At 40.5% G+C, this 12,497-nt stretch overlaps 1 protein-coding gene across 2 annotated transcripts; it reads left to right on the forward strand.

Moving 5' to 3' along the window:
- The first annotated feature begins 9,189 nt into the window (after positions 1-9,189).
- Positions 9,190-11,888, forward strand: LOC109139512 (homeodomain-interacting protein kinase 2). Of its 2 annotated transcripts, XM_027275496.1 has the most exons (3): positions 9,190-9,866; positions 10,177-11,473; positions 11,538-11,888. In XM_027275496.1, exons 1-2 carry the CDS (start codon positions 9,833-9,835, stop codon positions 11,427-11,429), a joined length of 1,287 nt encoding a protein of 428 aa, XP_027131297.1. In that variant the 5' UTR covers positions 9,190-9,832; the 3' UTR covers positions 11,430-11,473; positions 11,538-11,888. The 2 variants fall into 2 exon arrangements, with proteins under 2 accessions (XP_027131297.1, XP_019118934.2); XM_019263389.2 differs by having other exon boundaries at positions 10,177-11,888.
- The last annotated feature ends 609 nt before the right edge of the window (positions 11,889-12,497 follow it).

Here is a 12,497-nt window from a genome sequence, read left to right on the forward strand (position 1 = left end):
TCTCCATTTCAGTATTAGAGAAAAACACATTGAACGTTTCATTGCATATTAGGCTTAGACTGATGTATGAGTTTGCTGATGTACAGTACAGGTCTGAGGCAGATTGCTTTCATTAAAAATCAAATACGGTCCACTTAGTTTCAAATGTAATGTAAAGTTAACCAACATGCATTTGTAGTGTTACACAAAGCCCTTAAACTGAGCTCATTCTGATGTAACTCATTGTAACTTGGATTCATGTCTACAGTATAGAAGAGAGATGGGACAAAGTTATTGTCACAAGTTAATCTTAAAGTGTCTATCATCAATATTTTTATATTAACAATGTGTAAAACGACAGTGTGAAAGCAGGTGAGGTCACTTGTAGTGATGAACCAACAGAGTGATCATCCCCTCTGTTTTACTGAGCTTTACAGTGTAATTTATATATTGTTTCAGTTCATTGTTTTGCTGAGTTGTTTTCAGACACTACCAAACGTCCCTATGCCTCCTTCTTGCGCAACATGATGGCTGCTGTTAGACTCCGTTGTCGGGAAAAAGAGGAGTTGATTCCCTGAACATTTTTAATAACATCATAATCTTCTGGCCTAAGGAGGATATTAAGTATTTCCAAGTAGAAAGGCCAAGTTCAGTTGCAGACAAAATTCCTTTTGGATTTTTGTCAAATTGAGTTTAAGTCACAAGATTTGTGATAAATGTCCTTTGAGTTCACACCTCTGGTGTAAAAAAATGTATAGTGGGTGATCATAATGCTGCTGCTTTCTTTTGAGGGACTGAATCCAAGTGAATGGAATATTATAGTTATAATAAAGAGTGATGTATGATGTGGAATATATTTATTGCAACATCCAGGCTCTGACCTCGACTTCCTGCAATCATACACCAAGCACAGTACAATACAATATAATAATGTCATATTCACTGCAGCAGGAAAGGAACAGCAATCAGCAATAATGGTTATATTATATATACCAACTTGCAATGATGCACTGGAGATATATTATGTTGTTTGTAGAGTCACAGTAGAGGCTTCATTTTGTTTTTTAGTTCTTCACTATCACGTCAGTGTCTGTCTGGGGTTTAGCCCTTTCCATTACTCAGCTGTGTTTTCCCAGAATGCCTTTCATATTTAGATCATTGTTTGGCTGGATGTTTTCTGTTGCGACACAGGTGTTAAGGACAAGCCCTCTCCCTGCGTGACCCCTCCATGCCTGTTGATACAGCGAGTGTCATGTTCAAGCTTCACAGTTATCTCTCACAGTGTGGCCTTATTTGTGAGTGTTTGTTTCTGTACGATGGGTGGTCTGATGCTGGTTAAGACTCTGTATGTGTCTCTGCTAGATGAGTCTCTGCAGCTTCCTCATAGTAAATCATCACAGAGTCGTCCTGTGGGACAAAAGCCTGCTGACCTGTGGCCTTTTATCTGTTGTCCTAACAACCTAATGGATTTGACTTGCCTCTTTAGTAAATGGTATCACTGCTGAGCATTGTAGTGTGAGCTAGTCTGAGCTGGGTTTTTTTTGAAAGAGTCATGATAAATTGTTGTAATTGTTCACTGATTACTTTTAGGAAAACCGTTTAAGGACGCTTCTGGCCTGACTTTTGCTCATTTTTTGTCTGTTGTGACTACATTTGCATGCATGTCCCGCAACTAAAGACAAGTACAATCAATCTTCTCTCTCTTAGTCTCATTCCAACTAGTTCTCATCACTCATATTCTGTGTACCAGCCACATTTTGCATAAGTTACATCTTAATATTTCATGTTGATGCAAAAAAAGAGTTAAAACAAGAGATCAGGTCTTCTCTTGATTTGTAGTGTGACTGAAATGTTTTGGCATTTACTTCCTGACTGTACTTCATGAATATCGGCACGTTAAACTTCTGTGCTCGCACATTCAAATGCTGGATGAGGATCTGTAGACAATTTTATGTAACTAAAAACAAAAAAAAAGAGCTTTGTTGATTAAACAAGTTTAATTCTACACTCCAGGCACGCTGCCTTAGCTTTAAACAAAGAAAGCTGTGTGTGTGTATGCGTGTGTGTGTGTGTGTGTACACTGCTTGACTGCTGGAACACTGGTATTTGCTTTTGACTCGAGCCAATAAAAATTAGGTTTGATATAACCATCGGCTCCTTACATGTACCAGCAACACAAACAGAGATTCACCGATACATGTATCTGAGGGAAAGGAGCACTGACGGAATGGGCAAGGGAACAAAACAAAGAACAGCGTTTATGTTTCCGTGCTATACATCAGATTCCCTCTCATTACTCCAAACCCAGATATTTGCAGGGTTTTCACACATCCTTCATAACGTACTGTGGTTTTGGTTGCCTGTACCCAGATGAGGTTTCTCCCTGTTGGCCATCCATGAGAAGAGGGTCCCAGGCCTGAGTCAGACAGCAGGATTAGTGGTAATAGAGCTTTGCCAGGGAGATGGACTGATGAGATGGAAAGCTTGTAACTTCAAAAAAAACTTCCTTGAACTTGGAAAAGAAAAAAAGAAAAAACAGACGTCACTTCAGATTAATGACGATGCATTTTTAATTTGCTCTTCTGGGGTTTGACTAGCTTTCAAGGGACATGGGGTCACGGAGCTCAGCGTACCTTTGAGGGCCATGTCAAACTTCATTTCTTGTAAAAACATGAAAATCCCTGTGGTTGTAGTTACGAGGTTTACAAAACAGACAGAGAAAGAGAAAGATGGAGAGATGGATGGTGGGGTGGAATGAGGGAGGAGAGGTTTGTGCTTGCCTTGCTGGGTGAGAGCCAAGGGAAGACTTGGCAGAAATAAGGAGATATTTGTGGTTGGAGGAAGGACGAAAGGTCTGGATGCTTTTTAAACAGAGACAGAGAGAGATGGGCTCTATTGACCTACATCCACATCTTCATACTTCAAACTGTGGTCTGAAAAGTAAAGCAGAGTTTTGTCTGTGACTTACGAGTCACTCCTTCGTGTCCTTTATGTCTGTGCTATATGCAATCGACACTAATCCTGTTTGGTCTTGCTTGTCTTAAGCAAATCTTTTTGTTTGTTTGATTCTGAGATGGAGTTTGACTTTTCACTCGACTGGAGGCCTCTCCCTCTCCGTCTGTGGTGGGTTTGTGGGAGTGTTTGAGGACAGGGATCTGAGTGTCACTCGATCACTTGATTCACTGCACATGTCATTATCTGAGAGGGATGTTTGTGTATGTGGGTCTTGCGGCGTTTGACGGTTGTGTCATCAGAATTTATAACTTACAAGATTCAAGCAAAGCAGAGCTCGACTGTGGTCACAAAACATTTTCCGAGTTGAAATTAATTAATGTTCACAAGATTAGACGCAGTTAAGTAAACAAATAGAGGAGACATTACATCAGTGAGTGAGGTCACAGCAGACTGAACAAATGACAAAAAGTTTCGAAGGGAAACTAATCTAGGAAGGTGTCTGTGCCACTTTCTCTGCCGTGATCTCATGAGCACTGACTTAAAAACCTCATCAGGTGTTGCCATGTTTACTTAAGCTCACTCTGTGCTGAATGGAGTTCTCATAGAAAATATTCTGGTGCCATGCAGGGATAATTTAGCCATGATACAGTTGTGCATACAATTATATAATGTTCTCTGTGGCTCTGGATGGAGTCTGAAAAATGAACCCTAATGATGTGATACGGGTTATCACAGTGTGTGCTTCAAATCTGAGACAACGTTTTCTAGACAGGAAGGATTTAATAAAAGAGGATATCAAGTTGCATTGTCTGTAGGCCAGGATTTTGGCATCTGGAGTGTTCTGATTCCTCTTTGTAGTCCATGTGGTTATTAACCAATCATATTTGAGTTGGCTTTGCTTGCATTCAGGTAAACAGTCCGTGTGGAGAGCAAAGGTGGCTGAGTACAGCCAAAGTGCAATGTCAGAGCCCTTGGCTGTCGTCTGATAAGGATTTGGCTTTTTATTAGCTTTGTTTTTAAAAATGTTTCTGCATTCACATGCAGTTTATAGAGATGTAGAGATGACCAAAATGTGTCTTTCTTGTTGGACTGCAGATGCGATGTGTGTGTGTTGTCACTACACTTACATTGTGCGGTCTGGAATATTCCAATGTGGATGTAATTCCCCAGGATACAAGTATGTGACCAGTGTCACTGGGGTCACAGATGCTTGTTGTCTCATATCCAATATATTGGTACATCACAAGCCTAAGCCCTAAAGCAAATAATTAGAGTTGACTTTAATTATATGGAATCTGCAGGATGTCCGGGGTCTTTAGAGCCTTTAAGACTTTATATAGGTTGAATCACTGATGTTTTCTACGAGCCAAAGGAAGAAAAACGCACATTCCCCTCCTTCCTGTGGATTCTATCTCTAGGAACTTACATGCACATAGTATTTGACACTGAGTTGACTCTCCCCTCCCTGTCCTTTGTCCACAAACGTCTCCTCTGTGAAACCTAACCGCAGGGACAATCATCATTCCTCAGCTATTAGCACCAAATCTTTGGCCCGGGTCTGAATGTGAGGAGATGTTGTGTTGTCAGCTGGAGGGCTCTGGTTTCTCCCCAGATGAGTGGAGAAAGGGGTCAGTGACGCCTGTCAACGACCCCCAACGGCCCCTGGTTTCCTGTCCAGGGACCACTCAATGGCCTCCATTACGTGTCATTGAAGAACCAAAATGGCCTCTGCTTTAGATTTCCACCCAGGGGTCTTTATCGTGATAGTTGCTTGGCTGAAACTCAAGAGTATTCATAATGAATGGAAGCAAAAGCAAGCAGTTGAAGATATAGCTAAGATATGCATTCTCTGATATAGGTAATTTACTATGAAAGGCAATAAGGTTTTTTGTCCAATCTCAGAGATTGAAAGGCTTTTCCAGGGTCAAATTTTTCTGTGCAGATGTCAGTGATATGAAACTGTAACTTAAGAAGGAACTGGAAGGCTTAGCCAGCAGGCTGAAGGACACAGAGGGAGTTTGGAAAGTAATTGCTGAGTTTGTTGCATCATTAATACAAAAATACAAAACAAGCCTGTGAAGGTCCAAGGAAGCAGATATACAGACAAACAATATATTTAAGACAAAGCAACCACACTAGTTTCTTCTTCTGTGAACTCCTGCACTGTTGCACTTTGTTCTGTCCACAGGCTCGGTTGTTTTTATATTGTGCATGGCACTGCTAGGTGCTGTAAATGTCAGAGCAATTTTCATCCAAACCGAAACAAATTCCTCCTGCTTGACTCTGTGGAATTAAAAGGAACTTGAACTTGAAGTTGTTGTATCATTGCTGGAAAGCCTAAAGCTCACATAGAAACGGGAAGAGTTGGACCTTTGGTGTGACTTTCTTTGTCTGTGAAAATGGTCCAAGAAGGCTGTTCTGTGAAGCAGCAGTAAAAACTTTCCATGAGTAACGTCTTGTAGTTTCTTCACTCACCTTTCTCATTTTGTGGAGCTGTTTTCTCGAGCCTCCTGGTCTTGAGTCAGTGGGTCAATATTTGCCTTTAACTTTTGACCTGTGTGTTTACCCACCTTTTTACTCAATTACTGCTATAAATGCAGTCTAGCTCAGAGAGGCCTTTAAACCTTTGCTTGAAAAGAAAAAAAAGAGTGTTTTTAAAAAAAACACTGTCAGATGTAATGATTTATAGGATAACTAGATAGCTAGACTTAATATGGAAAATACGAAGGGATTAATACACATCTGGAATTACACCTAAATACCGTGGTGTAAATGGTGGCTCATCATTTACAATGTCCTTCTGTACATTGCTATTGGTTCCAGCACTTTAGTCGCTGTACTTGTCATAACTGCTAAACAAACTGCCGATATATAGATTGATTTTTAATGGTACTGGAAGAAAATATTTAATTACAGTTCCCAAAATAGCATGCAGAATTTTGTGTAGTTCAATGGCCAATTGGTCTATGTAAGTAATCAGAACTTAATGACTAGTTTGTGGGCTTAAGAATTATTTAGGCATCACTAATGAAAAAAGTTAGAATAGTGACAAACATACTTTGAGAAACAGTAGATCAATTGCATAGTCAAGTTTTGTAGGTTGGGTCATCATCTTTTTTCATAGTTAGCCACCAAGCCACATTCATAAAATAAAACAGTGAATCGAAAATTTGTAGCTGTACTGTACTAAACTAACTTTGCATTAACATACAGTATTTCTTTGATAATCACAGATTTTATATCAACTGAAAATGACACAGGCAGTGCTGTTATGTCACTCACTGCTGGATGCTTAGCAAGAAACAAGGAATGACAGTGAATGAAAGAAGGAAAACAATATAGGGATATCACCATCTAGATATTTCTCTTACTCCTTAGTAAACTTATGACAAATTCCTGCATTGTGTTGTGCAGTGTTGTCATATACTCAGGCTTATTTTTATTTTTGCAATCTGGTCAAATAATCAGTAGAACTATACCTGCTGTTACATATCTCACACACTATGAATGTTATTATCACACTTTCATTTGGGGTAAGTGATTTCACAGTGAGAATCAAAAATAATTCCACATTTTAAAATTAAGGAAGTTGCATCAGATGTGTGTCCATGTCATTTCAAAAGAGCTTTAATGGTGTGGCCAAAATCAGATGCACTATTGCATTTTTCATATGAATGAACGCCAGTTTTCCATGTTGGTAGCGGTCTGACACACTGTGGCACTCATATCAAACTTGTATGTGGAATGTGAGTTTTGGTTACTATCAAGCATTTAGGAAATATGTGTGTATCCACAGCCAAATGGTTACAATTATCAAAATTATACGATACAGACATATCGGCCGTGCTTACTAACAAAACTACATGACCACAGCATTAACAACTAGCACCAATGCCGCCTCAACTACTAATACTGCTGTTACAATTACTGCCACTACCACATACAGTATATCAAATGCCCATGTGTGTACAGTCTGCTGCTAATAATCCAGACTGCTCTGACCTGCTTTAAATACATCCCCCGACTAATAAGCTCATTACTACTCTGCTGTAGGAGCAGTGGGTCAGGAATTCTGCACACGCATGCAAATTACACACCGTGATGCTGTGTGTACACATGTAGTGCATATACACAACATGTATGCATGAGACTTTCTATATGCCTTTGCACGAACAGAATTCCTCTTTTCCCCACATGCCTGCATGTAGACATGGATTGAGGCACACACACACACGCACACACACACACACACACACACACACACACACACACACACACACACACACACACACACACACACTCATATCTCCTACAACCCATCCGTCTGTACATCCATTCATCCCGACTCTACAGTCGCCCGTAGCATAGCCAAAACTATTTGTGTAAAATTGAGTGAAACCACTTCCTCTCTGATTGAATCTATAGACCTGCTGGGTCTCTGGGTGGCTGTGCAAACAAACTGAGCTGGACCATTACAGCCCGGCTCCTCTGTGCCTTCACAACACACACAGACATAAATGCAGGAACACTTGCCACACATACACACACACACACACACACACACACACACACACACACACACACACACACACACACACACACACACCTAAACTCATTTTAAAGTTGGGTTTTAGGGGAATAAAATCCTACACCTTTATCTCTAAACCTTATTTATATAACACACACAAACACACACAAATAATTTTTCTCAATACACACATTTATACCACACTTTTACATCAATACCAGCACACCATGTTAATTGTAATCATGAATCCTGTTTGCAAGCAAAAGTCAGAAATGCAACAGAAAAGGGCCTCAATTAAACAGCATATAATGGAGCTCTCAGCCATATATTGGAAAATGACGTCATCCATCCAACCATTATCTATAACCGCTTATCCTCATCAGGGTCATGGTTGGACTGGAGCCTATCCCAGCTGATTTTGGACGAGAAGTGAGGTGCACCCTGGACAATTCGTCAGCCCATCACAAGTCATATAGACATTCACATTCACACCTACAGCCAATTTAGAGTCACCAATGAACCTATTATGTGCATGTTACGGCCGCTGCCGTTTCGCCCCGGTGTATATGTGTGTGTTTAATGTCTATTCCCTATGTGAGTCCAGGTGTGTGGTTGGCAGTGAAATACTGGGTCTCAGCTGAGGATGTGTGGTCCCGATGACGCCCGAGCCTAGAAGCCGAGAGGGCTGAGATTGGAGCGACATCCCCTGCATCCTCTCCCGGCCGACCAATCCGCTGGGCACAATTGAACTGCCAGGGCATTTAAATTAAAATGCAGCCGCCAGAGCATCGTGGCGGCTTGTCATTGTCCATGGTGTTTGTGAGCTCGCCTCGATATTCGAAATTGTGAACGTTAACTTTGGTTAAATCAGGTCGTTTGAGGAAGTTTGTTTTGTGTTGAATTACTGGGACTGGGCAGGGTTTAGTTTAGTTAGAGATCTACTGATTACTCGAGAGTATATTTCTGTTAGACTCATTAGTTCAGGGGTGCTGTTTTGATGTGTATTTTGTTATTTAGTATAAAATTTAGACCGTGAGGTTTTTGTTTCTCGTTTTGGTTTACTATTTAGATAATATAGGCTCTCGTTAGAGTTCTCTTTTTGTTATATTTGTTTGTTTGTTTAAACAGCACTCGCTTGCCCTTTGTTCCCTTTTGCCTCACCTCCTTTTGTTAAAACATTTTGAACTTTCATTTAATAAAATACCTTTGTTTATTAACCACAACATCTTGGTTTTATGTTACTTCCTCATACCCCTTTTCCTGGTCGTAACAGTGCATGTCTTTGGACTGTGGGAAGACTTTTAGTACCCGGAGAGAACCCACGCAGACATGGGGAGATCATACAAACTCCAGGCAGAAAGGCTGAGGTTCAACTTTCTTGCTGTGAGGCGACAGTGCTAACCACTGCACCACCGTGCCGCCCGAAAATGACATCATATGGTAGATAATTGAAAAAAATTTCAAGTGAAAAGCTTAGATTGACAAGCTAGTCACATGTAAAACACTGTTTCATGCTGAAATTAGAGTAGGATCAAAAATGTATGTTATACAGGTCAATGGTGCAAAAATGTCCAAAGGGTAAAAGGTGAAACTTTTTCTTCTACACAGTGTAGTATAGCCCTATTATTGGATCCAAGGCAGAAATATTTAAATTTAAAATGACAAATTCTTGCAAAATTTTGTCCTAGTCAAAATAGTATTTTTAATTGAAAAAATGCAAAAAAAAATGTACCAAGAGGTGCATAAGGGTTAAAGGACCAGTGCATTGGATTTAGTGGCATCTAGTGGCTGGTATGAAGGAAAAACTACAATGGCCACAAAACATGAACAACTGACTGACTTATATGTCCATGTGTATATGTATTTAGGAATATGTACCATGAAAAAGTAATATGTAGGCCCTAGATTTTAACTCACAGTACTTAATGAAAGGGACTTAGGAGTAGGTCTCATCATATGTTGTGCTTTAGTATGATTCACAGTATTATAAAACAGTTTGCCTGATTAGTAATTCAGCATTGGCCGCTCAACACTTGGATCTCACTGAAATGAATGAGAGGGTTGAGGTGTTTCCCTTAATACTGTTGTTGTTTAACCATGGCAACAGTAGCCTTTTCCACCTCATAACTACGAGTGATTTGATTGGTCGAGCTGGAAGGAATAGAATAAAAGAACCCGATGATGTCACATAGAATGTGCCTTTGGTCTAGATCCTAGAATGTCCTTAGATTCTACTACTTAAAGTACAGAGACTTACAGAGGACATCGGTGCAGATCAGACCTTCATCGCGACAAGACGTGACGTTTGATAAGACCAAGTGCAAGGAAAATATCTTCTTTACATTTGTTTAACACCTCAGGAGAAAGATCATGAACTGCTTCAGCATTAACACTAACACAGCCAGTGAGTTCAATTTTCTGTTTTATTTCTGTGTAACCACCATGAGTGGTCCAATGTTTCATCTTTACAGTAGTTACTAAAATGTTTAATCATGTGTAAGGGTCTATACTTGTAATAGTTGAAATCAATTCCATGTAACCTTCAAATTAAAGGGATCGGCTCAAAGAGTTTAATAGAGCTGTTGTCAGTGTGACAACACCTGAAAGTGTTTCTTGGTTATGAGAATGTTATATTTTTGACTTTAGACTTTGTTATGCTCTGTTGTCTTCATGTTGTAACCTTATCCTCTCTCTGCTCTTCTTCTACTGCACAGATGATCTTCAAATATACCAAGGGACCACTCTGGGAAACTTTCATAAGGTAGAGTCCATCCTTGGCGAGGGCGGCTTTGGGTATGTTACACAATGCCTCAACCTCAAAACAAACAAGCATGAGGCGATCAAAATAATGAAAAGCTCTCATAAGACGATCCAGCAAGCCAGGCTTGAGATTTGTATCTTAAAGCGGCTGCGATGCCTGAACCCAGACACCTGTAACATTGTCAGGTGGAACGGGTTCTTCTTTGACCAAGACAGGATCTGTCTCAATTTTGATCTGATGGACCTAAGCCTGTACTCATACTTGAAAGAAAGGAACTTCGAGGGCCTCACCACGACTGAGCTGAGGCCAGTTATCGCGCAGCTGGCCACAGCCCTGTCCCACCTGAGGTCAATTGGCCTGGTTCACGCAGACTTGAAACCGGACAATGTTATGATCGTTGACCGCCATCAGACACCGCTTCAGGTCAGGCTAATTGACTTTGGCCTGGCACATCCAGTAGCTACAGTTAAACCTGGTCCATGGATACAAACCCTCTGGTACAGGGCACCGGAGGTCACGCTTCACCTCCCCTTTAACGATGCCATAGATATGTGGTCTCTGGGCATCACAGCTGCAGAGCTGTCCACAGGGTACCCCCTGTACCCTGGTAACACAGACTATGATGTGTTGCGTTTCATTTTTGGAACGCAAGGACAGCCATCAGACAACATACTGGACCGTGGATTGAAGACTGGTTACTATTTTGATAGAGACCAGACAAATGGCCAACAGCATTGGACATTTAAATCCCCTGAGGACTTTGCTGAACAAACAGGGATCTATGCCGTGGATACAAGGGAATATAGGCTCGAGAACCTGGATGCCCTTGTCCATGTCATGGAGGAGGAAACAGAGAGGACTCATCAGGGACTGCTGGCGGATCTCATAAAGAGGATGTTGCACCTTGACCCAGATGCACGTATAAAACCTCTGGAGGTGCTGCATCACCCATTCTTCTCCATCACATCAAGTTCCTCAGCAGACCCTGTCACTACAATGGACGATGGACCAGCTGACCTGGAGGTCAGCACCGAGAACACAGAGGAGACCGAAAACATCGAGAATATGTTGGAGGACCAGCTAGTGGACAACGGTGGATATGGACAGGCAGTGTGGAGTTTCTTTAGCAGAATAAAGAACACTGTCCAAAACTACTTCAGCTGGAACAGACAGCCAGTTGTCAACACCCCCCCTCAACCTCCCTAACTCCCTCTCCGTCTAAACCAAACCGGTCACGGCAGATGACCGTCCACCATGAGTCTGGTTCTGCCTGAGGTTTCTGCCTCCTAAAAGGAAGTTTTTCCTCACCATTGTCGCCAAGTGCTTGCTCATGGTGGTAATTTGGTTTAGACCTACTCCTTGTAAATAGTTTAACTTGGGTTTTCTCCGGGTTGCTCCGGTTTACCTATGATTCTATTATTCTTATTACCTAGAATCTAAAAAAAATGTAGTTTAGAATGACATATATCTGTCATCTGTCATGTAAATATTTTCTTTATAAAGGTTTTCTCCGGGTTGCTCCGGTTCGCCTATGATTCTATGGTTTACTTACAACTGGATTACCTAGAATCTAAAAAAATGTAGTTTAGAATGTCATAGAATGACAGGGTTTCTCCGGGTTGCTCCGGTTCCTCCTATGATCGAAATAAATGTTACTTAGATGCAGTATATCTGTGTGTCTTCAGGTGTTCTCACTCTATATGTAAAGTGTTCTGACATTATGATTGTGTTATGATTTATACAGTATATCGTATTCAAAACATTTCCTCCAGTTTGCCTAATATCTAAAAAAAAATGTTATTTAGAGTTAAATATATCTGTGTGTCTACAGATCAGGTTTTCTCATAGGCTAACAGCTGAGCTGTGACACTTTCACTCACAATCACAATCACTGCAGTTTATGTTCATACCTGTATGTCAGAAAATAATCTCTTACAGTGCTTAGTTCTCCACTTATTTTAATTTAGTTTTAAGTTTATGTCTACAATGGACCTTTCAATTGAGACGGTGTAAAATGTCAATATAATGTTTCCCATTCATGTTTGTTTTGAACCATACAGTATGAGCTATCTGTACACATACAACATGACAGTTTAGTTAATATAAAAACAATAACACAAACTACTCAAAATCCCATCAGATTAGATTCATTTTGCTTCTGTTTAAATTCATTTTGCAGATAAATTCGGGCTTTTTATTTTTGTCCATCCACAATGACACCACAAATCTAACCTATGGATATCAGAAGGTCTTTTTTAGATCATTAGTTCTAAA

Source organism: Larimichthys crocea, chromosome III (assembly GCF_000972845.2).
Source record: "Larimichthys crocea isolate SSNF chromosome III, L_crocea_2.0, whole genome shotgun sequence".
Lineage (NCBI taxonomy): Eukaryota > Metazoa > Chordata > Actinopteri > Sciaenidae > Larimichthys > Larimichthys crocea.

What these genes read in the sequence shown, in the direction of transcription:
- LOC109139512 (XM_019263389.2), top strand. Translation starts at nt 9,833, where the DNA reads ATGAACTGCTTCAGCATTAACACTAACACAGCCA. An exon ending in CATTAACACTAACACAGCCA is followed by an intron (nt 9,867 to 10,176) that starts GTGAGTTCAATT and finishes TCTACTGCACAG; the next exon opens with ATGATCTTCAAATATACCAA.